Source organism: Thamnophis elegans, unplaced genomic scaffold (assembly GCF_009769535.1).
Source record: "Thamnophis elegans isolate rThaEle1 unplaced genomic scaffold, rThaEle1.pri scaffold_281_arrow_ctg1, whole genome shotgun sequence".
In the NCBI taxonomy this organism is placed as follows: Eukaryota; Metazoa; Chordata; class Lepidosauria; order Squamata; family Colubridae; genus Thamnophis; species Thamnophis elegans.
Genome location: NW_022473751.1, coordinates 12,440 through 25,000, shown reverse-complemented (window position 1 = coordinate 25,000; position 12,561 = coordinate 12,440). Strand labels below are relative to the sequence as shown.

General features: G+C 49.6%; 1 protein-coding gene across 3 annotated transcripts in view; it reads left to right on the top strand.

Annotated features, from left to right (window-relative positions):
* Positions 1–8,685, top strand: part of LOC116523426 (cellular tumor antigen p53-like) — a 14,321-nt gene extending 5,636 nt beyond the window's left edge. For all 3 annotated transcript variants that reach the window (XM_032238538.1, XM_032238536.1, XM_032238537.1), the window contains exons 2-10: positions 629–759; positions 1,135–1,464; positions 4,292–4,478; positions 4,845–4,957; positions 5,819–5,928; positions 6,545–6,672; positions 8,012–8,112; positions 8,299–8,405; positions 8,529–8,685. In XM_032238538.1, the coding sequence (XP_032094429.1) occupies positions 655–759; positions 1,135–1,464; positions 4,292–4,478; positions 4,845–4,957; positions 5,819–5,928; positions 6,545–6,672; positions 8,012–8,112; positions 8,299–8,405; positions 8,529–8,619 (1,272 nt within the window). In that variant the 5' untranslated portion in view covers positions 629–654 and the 3' untranslated portion in view covers positions 8,620–8,685. The remainder of the gene's footprint in view (positions 1–628; positions 760–1,134; positions 1,465–4,291; positions 4,479–4,844; positions 4,958–5,818; positions 5,929–6,544; positions 6,673–8,011; positions 8,113–8,298; positions 8,406–8,528) is intronic.
* The last annotated feature ends 3,876 nt before the right edge of the window (positions 8,686–12,561 follow it).

Below are 12,561 nucleotides of genomic sequence, written 5' to 3'. Positions count from 1 at the left end.
CTGAACACTGTGAGTTGGGCAGCTTTGCAACTTGGTTTTATTACACAATTAGTTGTATTCAATTATTCAATTCAATTTAGTTGTATTCCTTTATTTTATTTTTATACTAGCCGATAACTCAGTTTTATCCGGGAATTTGTTTATTATGGGGGGGGGGAAACTTCCGGGCCGTAATTTCTAATGTTAGATTCTCCCCCTTACCAGAGGGAGCCCCCTTGTGGAGTACTTTGAAGCCGTTACCATGACAACGCCACTGTGCTGTATAGTAGAAGCCATTTTACGGCAGTACGGTAGAAGCCATTTTACAGCAGTACGGTAGAAGCCATTTGAAGGCACAACAGGCTGTATCTTCACAGGACGCACACCCCAGAGGGGTTTTCGGGGTGTCTTACCCCCACAGTATTTGTTTCCAGAGAGAAAGTCACCTGTGTACCAAATGTGGTTGAAATTGCTCGAGGCGTTCCAGAGTTATGTCGGAACATACATACATCCATCGACACATTTTTATAGAGAGAGAGATAAAAAATAAGTACGTTGGCCCCCAAAACTATCTCTGGGGCAGCTCCCCGAAGTCTTTCGCCGCGTTAAACAGTGTTAAAAGCTTCCACCTTTTTCTTTGCTGCCTCAGTTTCCCCGTCGGAAAGAGAAATCAACATGGAGCAAGCCGTGGGGGAAGAGATCGACCCATCGCTGAGCCTCCCCTTAAGCCAAGATACCTTTGAGGAGATCTGGACGTCCCAAATCACCAATCTGTTTGCTGTGAGTGCGAAATTTCTCTTCAGCCATTTTGGGGGACTTCAATTCCCAGAATCCCCCAGCCGCTGTGGAATCCTGGGAGTTGAAGTCCCCCCTGAAAAAAGTTTGAAAAACACGGATTGATCGACTCGATTGGTTTGCCTGAGTCGTCGCCAAGCGCTACCTGGTCAACTAGGTTACAAGGAGGCTTGTCTCTTGTGGAGGAGAACGTCTCTTGACCAAGCCACGATTAGTGGTTTCTTGGGCATTGAAATGCCCGGGATTGTTGGTTTGTCAAATCAGGAAACCGTAGCTTAAAAAATCAACATTTTTGCGGACTCTTAGCGGGCCAATCCGTGACATCCGGGGATATAATTATAACGTATTTGCATGTTTTAGGAATCGGAGATGATGCCCGCTTCCATCCAGCAAGCCACTGTCGCTTTCCACCAAGAAGCGGGCAGTTCCATGGATCAAACCAACTTTGGCTTGTTGGCAGCTGGTGCTCCGTTGGTGCATCTGGCTGAAAGCTATACGGCGGGAGAAGACTACAGCAACTTTTCGGGTTTGGGAGAGTTTCCGGTGGACTCCCAATTCCAGCTCAATGAGCCCAAAGATTATGGGGCCGGGGAGAGCTGCGTCTTCCCCCCCACCGAAGACCATGCTGGCCAGTTCGACTTCGATCTGGAGTTTGAGAAGTCGGGCACCGCCAAGTCGGTCACTTATACGGTACGAAGTGAGACCGGGGAGATCGCCAGTTCTAGTACTTAAATTGTGGGGCAGAGGTCTTCTCTCCCCCCTTCCCAAAAAATTGGGTCTTCTATGTTGATTGGGGACATCTGGGAGGGGGCTTAGGTCAAAAAAGTCAAAATGGCTGCCGCCCCAGATCGTTCCCTTTCCCCCTATGGAGGTATCAGGTCAACATAACCTAGATTCCATCTTTCCTTCCGGCAATCTCGGTTTGCCATCGATCCTGGTTTGTTAAAAGCGCACAGGGTGGACGGGTGAGGTCAACTTAACTTAGATTCCGCGTTTCCTGCCGGCAATCTCGGTTTGCCCTTGATCCTGAACCACTGCAGTGATTTGCTTAATGACTGGCAAGAAAGGTCGTGAAACGAGGCGAATCCCAACCATTGTCTCGTTTAGCGGCAGAAATATACGGCCCCATTGTGGTCGTAAAGCGAGGACTACCTGAACTTTCTTATCCACTGCCCCCAGGAAGAATAGGTCCCCCTCCTCTATTTCTGAGGCTATGGGGTGACCCCTAGGATACCCCCCTCCACGAATACAGCTAGTCCTCGACTTACAACCGTTCGTTTAATGACCGAAGTTACAACAGCACCGAAGAAGTGACTTACGACCGTTTTTCACAGTTAATGACCGTTGTAGCATTGCCCACAGTCCCAATTCAGATAATTGGCAGCCGACTCGCATTTATGACGGTTGCCATGGAGGGAGGGTCAGGGGGATTCCCCTTTGGCGACATTCTGATGACCGAAGTCAAGGGGGGGGGATAAGCCGGATTCACTTAACAACCGCTGACCTGATTTACTTAACAACGGCGGCCAGAAAAGTCACGACGTGGGGCAGAACTCAACCGAGCAACAGAAATTTTGGACTCGATTGTGGTCGTAAACCGAGGACTCCCTGAGTACCGTTAATTGGATTTTAGCCTCATGGGGACCCCCAGAAAATGTCAGTGAGACCCCCCTAATTTTTGGAAGCATTTCTCCTGCGCCTTTCGGAGAGAAGTCCTTCCCTTTTCCCTCTCATTCCCCCCTCCCAAATTTACTTGCACCCCATCAGATTACACTTTGGGGGGACCCTCTGCCCCCGCCCCAAACCCCCCATTTTTAACTCACCGCTTAGCTGACGCCCCAATTTTTCTAGCTATGACTTCAACGCATCGATTCGCTTCTTCGGCCATCGGTCGCTTTCCCGATTCTTGTTTGGGGGATTAATGCCCCCCCCTTCCTTCTCCGGTTTCAGCATACCCACCCAATGGCTGGGCTTTGAATTAGGGTGGGGGTCTCGATGGAGACCACCCCCCTTTCCCTTCTGCCTTGCGCAGAACGCTTCCCGCCCGCAACATGCCCGGACATGTTTCTCTGCTGGGTTTTGGGAAGGTCCCAGATTTCTCGGGAGGGTGAGGGGTAAAGACCCCCGCCCCATTTTCCGGCATGTGGCGAGAGACCCCCGCCCCACGCCCCAAATTCCCTTTTCTCTTGCAATGAAGGCAGAAGGTGCCGAATGCCAACATGGTTGCGTTGGGAAACTTGGGTAAGGGGCTTGCTTGAAATGGGGGGGGGGTTGCGATGCAAATCTTGCGCCCCCCCCCCCTCAGTCCCACCAACAAATGATTGCAATGCAAGACAGGCCTTCGGGGGTGGGGTGGGGGGAAAAAACTCACAACAACAACTTTACGACCTTCGTGAAATGGAAGGAGTTTAGAAATTCAACAAGTACGGTTGAATAAATACAGTTAATAATGTCCTCCAGTTATGGCCACCGTTGAGCCCCATTGGTAAGTGAGATGGTTGTGAAGCGAGTTTTGTCCCGTGTTGCCACCTTTCTGGCCGCCGTTGTTAAGCGAATCGCACTTTTGAAGTTAGCAAGATGGCCGTTAAGCGAATTAGCCTGCCCTGCGGACTTTGCTTGCGGGGAGGTCATAAAAGAGGGCACAGCAGCGGGCGTAAGTATGAGTCAGCTGCCAAGCATCAGAAATGACTGGGATGCCACAAACGGTCATAATGCGAAAAACGTTTCAGTGCCGTCGTAACTTTGAATGGCCACTAACCAAACTGTCGTATGTCGAGGACTCCCTGTTTAAATTTAATAAATGCAAGTAGTCCTCGATGTAACGGCCACAATTGAGCCCAACATGTCTATTGTTAAGTGAGACCGTTGTTAAAGTGAGTTTTGCCTCATTGTGCAACCGTCGTTAAGTGAAACACTGCCATTTTTAATTGAGTGACCCGGTTGTTAAGTGAATCTGGCTTTCCCCTTGACTTTGCCTGCCCAAAGGCCGCAAAAGGGGATCGCGTGACCCTGGGAATGCCATGACCGTCATAAATACGAGTCATTCACCAAGCATTTGAATGGGGTGGTCGTAAGTGTGAAAAACAAGTCATGTTTTTCAACGTTGTTGTAGATTTAAACGGTCGTAATCCGAGGACTAGCCATAACATGAAATTTTCAGTGCTGTTTGCAGCTTTGAGCAGTCACTAAATGAGACGGTTGTAAGTCATGGACTGCCGGTTGATTCGTTCCGGGTATTTTTAAAAAAACTTTTAACTTAAAGTTAAAAACAAGTCACATTTTTCAACGTTGTTGTAGATTTAAACGATCGTAATCCGAGGACTGGCTACAATGTGAATTTCTCAATGGTCACTAAATGGGACGGTTGTAAGTCAGGGACTGCCGGTTGATTCGTTCTGGGAGTGTTTTTTGGGATGCTTTTAACTTAACTGCAGGGGGCTGGACTAGAAGACCTCCAAGGTCCCTTCCAGCTCCTTCTCTTCTAAATATTCCTTTATCTTTCTTTTCTCTCCCGCAGTTTTCGCCGGAGCTGAATAAGCTGTATTGCCAAATGTGCAAAACCTGTAAAGTGCTGGTGAAGACCTCCGGGACCCCCCCGCTCGGTTCTGTCATCCGGGCCATGGCCGTTTACAAGCAGTCTGAACACATGGCCGAAGTGGTTAGGCGCTGTCCCACTCACGAACGGCAGCCTATGCACAACGACGGTCAGTCGGGGGCTTCAGAGGGAAATGGGGAGGGGCCTTTTGGGACACAGGGAAGAGTTATAGGAAGGCTGTGTTGCAGGGGACCTGAAATCTGGGGAGGGGGGGTCTTCAGGGATACGACGGGGATGTATTGCAAAGGGTTTGAAATTTGGGGAATGCTTCAGCGGTCGTAAGTGTGAAACACGGTCCTCTTTTTATGTGCCGTTGTCACTTCGAATGATCACTAAGCGAACCGTCGTAAGTCAAGGACCATTTATAATTGGGGAAGGGGGGGAACTCAACCTTCTGTGGTTGCGATGGCCATCAACTCAAAATGTCCCCCCGTTTCTTTTTCTACCCTGCACCCCGATTTCTGACTTTGCACAGAGGTGACCCCCGCCGACCATCTCATCCGGGTCGAAGGAAACCCCCAGGCCCGTTACTACACAGACCCAGCCACCAAACGGCACAGCGTCTGCGTTCCTTACCAGAAGCCACAGGTGAATTTTGGGGGGGTGAGGCTGGGATGTGGGGTCCCCCCCAGCTCTCCACCCTTCCATTTCTTCGTCTGCTGCCCTCTTTTGGGCTACCCGGCATACGGTCTGTAGTCTAGAAATACTGGGAGGGCTGTTTCTATTCAGTTTGACGCCAAGAAATTTGGCTAAAAATGGTTGGGATGATTGGTTCTTGTGGCGAGGAGTTCCGTTGGCTCCTCCTGCCCTGTTTTGCCCCTTGTGGAGTTCTCCATCCTCTCCCCGCCACTTTTACTGAATTCCCAGTTTCTTCCCAGCTTTCCCCCGTCCTTGAGAACCGCTTGAGGTTCATTGATTTAATCCCTCAATTGATGACTGTAATGGAGCTTTACTATCACAGTCGTAAGTGATGACAGTCGCGAAGAGGGTCACCCATACGACCGAACTGATTTTATGACCTTTTGGCAGCAGTTGTTAAGCGAACGCTATGGTTGTTAAATGAATCGTGCGTCCGTTGTGTCAAGAAGTAAATCATCTCCTTTTAACAACCCCGTAATACCTTGCGGGGTAAGAGCCTGGGGAATTGAATGGAGCTGAGAGTTTTACTGGCCGGATGCCCGTCCCTGTTGCCAGTGCGGAGTTTTGTTCGGCAGATCTATTCTCATTCTGCTCAGAGAGAGAAATATCTGCAATCTGTCTCGGACCGAAGCTGTTTGTGAGGCAAGAGCTCCCCCTCTAGGCACCGTTGCTCATGCCCAAAATGTGGTCACATGACCGGAAGGGGGGGGCAGGCGGCTGTTGAAACTTGGGAACTGGGTAGTGAGTACCCCGTGGAGATCCATCGTAACTTTGAATTATCACATTTCTCTCTCTCTCTCTGCCCTGCAGGTGGGGATGGCGTGTTCCATCATCCTGTACAATTACATGTGCAACAGTTCGTGTATGGGTGGCATGAACCGACGCCCCATCATAGCCATCCTGACGTTGGAGACCTCACAGTGAGTGTCCCTCTTCCTCCCCCTCAGCCTCTTCCTCCCCGTCTCAAATGGCTGTCCCTGGGCGGGATGAAATTAGACGGCGTTCAGCACGGAACCAGCTACCCCGTTTGTTAACCCACAATCCGGGCCCGATTCCGCGGGGTTGGCCACCAAATCGTAGAATCCTAGCCTTTGGAGGGGGGCACGAGAGGTCATCTAGTCCAACCCCCTAGGTTTTGTAAAGGTGGGTCATCACGTGACTCCGATCTAATTTCCGGAGGCCTTTTTTTGTGACGGTCGTTAAGCCAACCCGCTATGAGGCGCTTTTTTTTGCCAGAAACAGGAAGTAAGTATCAATTTCCGTAAAGCAAAGGATTGTAGTCATGGAATTGCAAGAAGTTGTAGACAAGGCAGAGATTTGGAGCTACGGATCCAGTTCGGAAGTCCGTTTTGGGGGATCTGTTGTAGCTTTGGGCAGTCGCTAAGCGACCGTTCCTAAGTCGAGGACTTGCTGTAAACACGAGAAGCTCAGTCTAGTAAGGATCACGGGTTGTGTAGAGTATGTGCTAGAATTTGAACCCAGTGCTCGTCTGGAGGCTGTTGAAGAAATGGTATAAAACCTCTTCTTTCCCCATAGTGGGGAGATTCTGGGACGCCGATGTTTTGAGGTTCGTATCTGCGCCTGCCCCGGACGAGACCGACGGTCGGAGGAGCTGGCGAAAGAAAAAGCCTTGGAAACTACGAAAAAGAGTAAATTGGAAGGAGGTAGGAGGAGAAATGGCAGAACGTGGGGGGAGGAGTCAAAAGAGGAATTAGTGTAGAATCCTTACATAAAGCAGTTTAGTTAGAAGATTCCTGCGCAGAGTCTTTCAACAATGAAGCAGTTTAGTTAGAAGATTCCTGCGCGGAGGCTTTCAGCAATGAAGCAGTTTAATTAGAAGATTCCTGCGCAGAGTCTTTCAACAATGAAGCAGTTTAGTTAGAAGATTCCTGCGCGGAGGCTTTCAGCAATGAAGCAGTTTAATTAGAAGATTCCTGCGCAGAGTCTTTCAACAATGAAGCAGTTTAGTTAGAAGATTCCTGCGCAGAGTCTTTCAACAATGAAGCAGTTTAGTTAGAAGATTCCTGCGCAGAGTCTTTCAACAATGAAGCAGTTTAGTTAGAAGATTCCTGCGCAGAGTCTTTCAACAATGAAGCAGTTTAGTTAGAAGATTCCTGCGCAGAATCTTTCAGCAATGAAGCAGTTTAGTTAGAAGATTCCTGCGCAGAGTCTTTCAACAATGAAGCAGTTTAGTTAGAAGATTCCTGCGCGGAGGCTTTCAGCAATGAAGCAGTTTAGTTAGAAGATTCCTGCGCAGAGTCTTTCAACAATGAAGCAGTTTAGTTAGAAGATTCCTGCGCGGAGTCTTTCAACAATGAAGCAGTTTAGTTAGAAGATTCCTGCGCAGAGTCTTTCAACAATGAAGCAGTTTAGTTAGAAGATTCCTGCGCGGAGGCTTTCAGCAATGAAGCAGTTTAGTTAGAACATTCCTGCGCAGAGTCTTTCAGCAATGAAGCAGTTTAGTTAGAAGATTCCTGTGCAGAGGCTTTCAGCAATGAAGCAGTTTAGTTAGAAGATTCCTGTGCAGAGGCTTCCTACAATAAAGTAGTTTAGTTAGAAGATTCCTGTGCGGAGGCTTTCAGCAATAAAGTAGTTTAGTTAGAAGATTCCTGCGCAGAGTCTTTCAACAATGAAGCAGTTTAGTTGAGTAGATTCTCCAAATATTTTGAGCCTAGGGAATGATCCAAGGATATAAGTACATCGGATCGCGGGGAAGAATCTCTTTGTGCAGACCACAGTTAATCTGCGGAACTCCCCGCCGCAGGATGCTGCAAGGGTCTTCTGTTTCTGTTTATTAAAATGTACATAAAGCTCATTATCCCTAAGTGGTTTGCTCCTGAAAACGGGACGGGGTGGGGGAGGAAGCTGTGCGGAGCAGACGTGGCTTCGGGGAACTTCCTCGTGGTCTCCTTTCCTTGCCCCAAAGAGGGTGAGATATCAGCGGTGCGGTTTTGTTTTTTTCTCCTTTTTTTCCTTTCTCATCCTCGCCTCTCGCTTCTCCAGCTCCTTCGCAAGGCCAGCGTCCCTGTGCCCCAAGCCGGAGACCAGTGCAAATCCCGCCACAGAAAGACGAAGACGAATCGGGAGGCATTTACACGCTCGTTGTAAGTAACACGTTGGGTCTGTTTTGGGGAGAGTAGTGTCTTGGCGGTTTGGGGAGAGGGTTAAGAGGTGACACACACACACCCCAGCCCTTCGAGTGTCGGACGTTCCAGCTTTTTTTGGGGGGGGGGGTGTCTAAGCAGCTTGAACCCCGAGCCGACCTCTTAAGGCGTCCATTTTGTTCGCAGATTCGCAACCGGAGACATTACAACACCTTAAAAGAAATTTTAGACGCGTTGGAGTACAAGGAAGCGCACGAGAAGGAGAACTCGGAGGGCTGCAAGACCGGGAAAAGGTGGGTGACGGATTCCCCCCCCTCCCCAAAAAAAAGATTACGCTCACTTCGGCTCCCATCTTTGCAGCTTGGCTCGCTAACTTGAGCTCTCTTTCTCCCCCCCCCCCCCAATTCTTTCCCCAGCCTCCTGAAGAGCCGGAAACGAGGAAGCAAGCTGACCTCCTCTCATCAAATGAAAGTCTGCGTGAAGGATGAGACCCCGGACTCCAATTAGTGGGGGGGGGGCTGGTTTCCCGTACCCCACTCCCCCACCCCAATATATTTTGACCTTGTTTATTAAGCTTTCTTTCTCTGTTTGGACTTTTAAGGCTGCTCCATTTCCAAAACACAGAACCTCCGTGGTTTTGTGGGGGGGGGGGTCCCCATCAGCTCCCCCCCAAACGGGCAGCCACCTGCTCCCCAATCATAGCTGGAGAGACCCCCCCCCTCTGGCTCCCAGCTTTCTTCCCCCTTTCTCCAGTGTGCAATGTGGGTGTCGAAACGCTCCCCCCCCTCCAGATTTCCGACCCCCAAATGCGGTGGGGGGAGGGTTTCCTTTCCGAAAGATCCAATTTGGGGGAGAGGGGTGGTCCCGGCTGGTTCCGCGCCCCTCCCCTCAACCCGATCAACCCCCTCTTCCTTTCTCCACCAGGAGAGGAATTGGCAAAGGGGAATTTTTTTGGGCAAGGTTTTGAAGGTGGGACTTCAACTCCCAGAGTTCCCCCTCTTCAACGTGTGGAATTCTGGGAGTTGAAGTCCACAATTGCTAGCAGGGGGGTAGGGGAGGATTCTGGGAGTTGTAGTTGCGGATCTTGTCAAACTTTTGCCAAACAAAAACACCCCCCCACCCAGCGAATCTTTTAGCCTCGTAGTTTTAGCTCCTGTGTTACATCTGCCACGAATACAGTATTAATTTTTTTGGAGGTTTGGTTTTTATAGCGTCCCCCTTTTTTAAAAAAAAAAAAATTACTTTCCTATTTGCGCCTCCCTCTTGGTACATTCCTTGCAACGGTATTATTATTATTTTTAAATTACTGGATTCTCCCCGTTGTTTTATCACACAACTTTTTGTATGGAATAAAAACGGGTTTTTTTCTCCTTAAAGTCATTGGTGAACGTTTTAATTCTAAACCAGGATTGGGGGGCGGGGGGGGGGGAAACGGTTGGACTGGGTCTGTTTTACAAACCACCCCCCCCCCCCAATTTTGTCATATTTTGTTATCCTAGGATATTTGGGGTGGGAAAAGGGGGGTGGGCTTTGGGGATCCCTCCGCTTGGGTGGTTTTCTCGTCGACGTTTCACGACCCAACTAGGGAACGTCATCAGTGGCAGAAGGGAGGTGGAATTTGCTCTGTTTATATAGGAAACGTTCACAGTGGGTATGCAAGAGAGCGTAATATATCTTGACTTCAGCAAAGTGGGGAGAGCTGGCTGGGGAATTCTGGGAGTTGAAGTCCAGCAGTCTGTAAAGTTGCCAAGGTTGGAAACCCCCCAATTTGAGACTTGTGGACTTCAACTCCCAGAATTCCCCAGCCAGCTCTCCCCCGCCCCGCTTTTTGCTGAAGTCAAGATATATTACACTTACTGCATACCCACTGTCTATTAAGAAAGTTACCCTACGTGGCTGGCTGGGGAATTCTGGGAGTTGAAGTCCACCAGTCTTTAAAATGGCCAAGGTTGGAGACCCCTGATTTAAGACTTGCGGACTTCAACTCCCAGAATTCCAGAGCCAGCTCTCTTTTTTTTTACTCTCTTTGCTGAAATCAAAGATATATTACACTTCCTGCATACCCACCATCTATTAAGAAAGAGCCAAGGTGGCGCAGTGGTTAAATGCAGCACTGCAGGCTACTGCTAGATCAGCAGGTCAGCGGTTCAAATCTCACCGGCTCAGGGTTGACTCAGCCTTCCATCCTTCCGAGGTGGGTAAAATGAGGACCCAGATTGTTGGGGGCAATATGCTGACTCTCTGTAAACCGCTTAGAGAGGCCTGAAAGGCCTATGAAGCGGTATATAAGTCTACTGCTATTGCTATTACCCTACATGGCTGGCTGGGGAATTCTGGGACTTGAAGTCCACCAGTCTTTAATTTACCAAGGTTGATGACCCCTGATTTAAGACTGGTGGACTTCAACTCCCAGAATTCCCCAGCCAATTCCCCCCCCCCAACTTTGCTGAAGTCAAGATATATTACGCTTACTGCATACCCACCGTCTATTAAGAAAGTTACACTCTGCGGCTGGCTGGGGAATTCTGGGAGTTGAAGTCCACCAGTCTTAAAGTGCCCACGTTTCCTGCCACCACTCCGATGCCCCCGATAAGGAAGATGGGTATGATGGTCCTTCAATACCCCCACCCCCACCCCCAAATTCCTCGGCAAAGTATTGTCCCGAGTCAAATTATGGGTAAAAAGACTTTTAGGGTGAGGGGTAGTCCTCAATTTACGACTGCAAATCGAGATTGGAACCTCTGCCGCTAAACCATGCAGCCGTTAAATGGATCGCACCTGATGGCACAACCTTTCTTTGCGTGGTCGTTAAGCGAATCCAGCTTGACTTCGCTTGTGGGAAGCTCCCCCCCCCCCCGGGGTGGTTAGAGAGGGGGATACGAGGTTTCTGCAACCGGCAGAAGTACATGCCAGTTTCTAAGCAACTGAATTTCGATCGCGTGGCCGCGAGGAAGGTGAGAACGGGCTGCAAGTCCTAACTTTGAAATGGTCGTAAGTTGAGGATAACCAGTAAAATGTCTCCCTTCGGCTTGTTCTATTCAGCCAAGACCAAAGGTGTTAGGACTTCCCTTGACCACTAGGTGGCAGAATTCCATACAGTTAATGATTCCTCAGGTTCTTTCTACAGGATTTAAACCCACTCGCAAGATTTGAACTTGTGGCCTGGTTCTGGCCTGCCTCCAGTAGGGTAAAAATACCACGCAGGATACAGACTGGGGTGGGAGTTTGCTGTCGCTAAGTGAGACATTTGTTCCAGGGAGCTTTCCCCCGTTTTACGACTTTTCTGGCCACCGTTGTTAAGCGAATCATTGAATTTATTAAATGAGTGATATGGTTGTTAAGTGAATCTAGCTCCCCCCCATGGACTGTGCTGGTCAGGAGGTCACAAAAGGGGATCCAGGGGCACACTGCGACCGTCATAAATGTGGGTCAGTTGTCAAGTGTCCAAATTTTGATCATGTGACCAAGGGGATGTTACAAGCGTCGTAAGTGTGGAAAAGGGTCCTAAGTCACTTTTTTTCAGTGCTGTTGTATCTTTGGACGGTCACTAAGTGAATGGTTATAAATCGAGGACTCTGTATTTCCAATTCTTAAAATAGCCAAATTATAACAGATTGGATTTTTTTACTTGATAACTTCCAGATGGTGGACTTCAACTCCCAGAATTCCTTGGCCAGCTCAGCTTCCTCAAAGTCCACCCCTATTCAATCACAGTGACTGTGGGATTCTGGGAGTTGAAGTCCACCCCTATTGAATCACAATGACTGGGGGATTCTGGGAGTTGAACTCCACCCATATTAAATCACAATGACTGGAGGATTCTGGGAGTTGAAGTCCACCCCTATTAAATCACAGTGACTGGGGGATTCTGGGAGTTGAAGTCCACCCCTATTCAATCACAGTGACTGGGGGATTCTGGGAGTTGAACTCCACCCCTGTTAACTCAAAGTGACTGGAGGATTCTGGGAGTTGGAGTCCACCCCTATTTAAGATGAGATCTGCCATGGAGGAAACCCCCCCCCCCCAATGTTGGATTCCCACCCGGCACCCGAAGGGGGCAGCCCTACTTGGGAAAGAAATGTCCTCCGGCTGCTTCCGCTGAAAAAGCCAAATAAAAAAAGGCTTCTGAAAAGGGGGGGGGGGCGCGGGATGCCAAGCCCCACACGCTCCTTCCCCCCCCTCTGCGTGACCACCCTTGCCAACAAAACGGGGAGGGGGAACCACCCCTCCCCTCCCCCAAAGAGAAGGGCCCGCCCCCTCCTGCAGTTTTAATTTGTTGATGTACCCAGCGATGCTGTGCTTTCTGCAGGGGGGGTGGGGGGGAGATACAGACACTTGGGCGTCCAGGGGGAGGGAAGTGGGGCGGCGTCTTCCTCCCCCACCCCCTTCTTCTCCCCCACTGAAAGCTGGCACTGCCAACTTTCTCCGGTGAAGAGGCCAAGAGCGTCC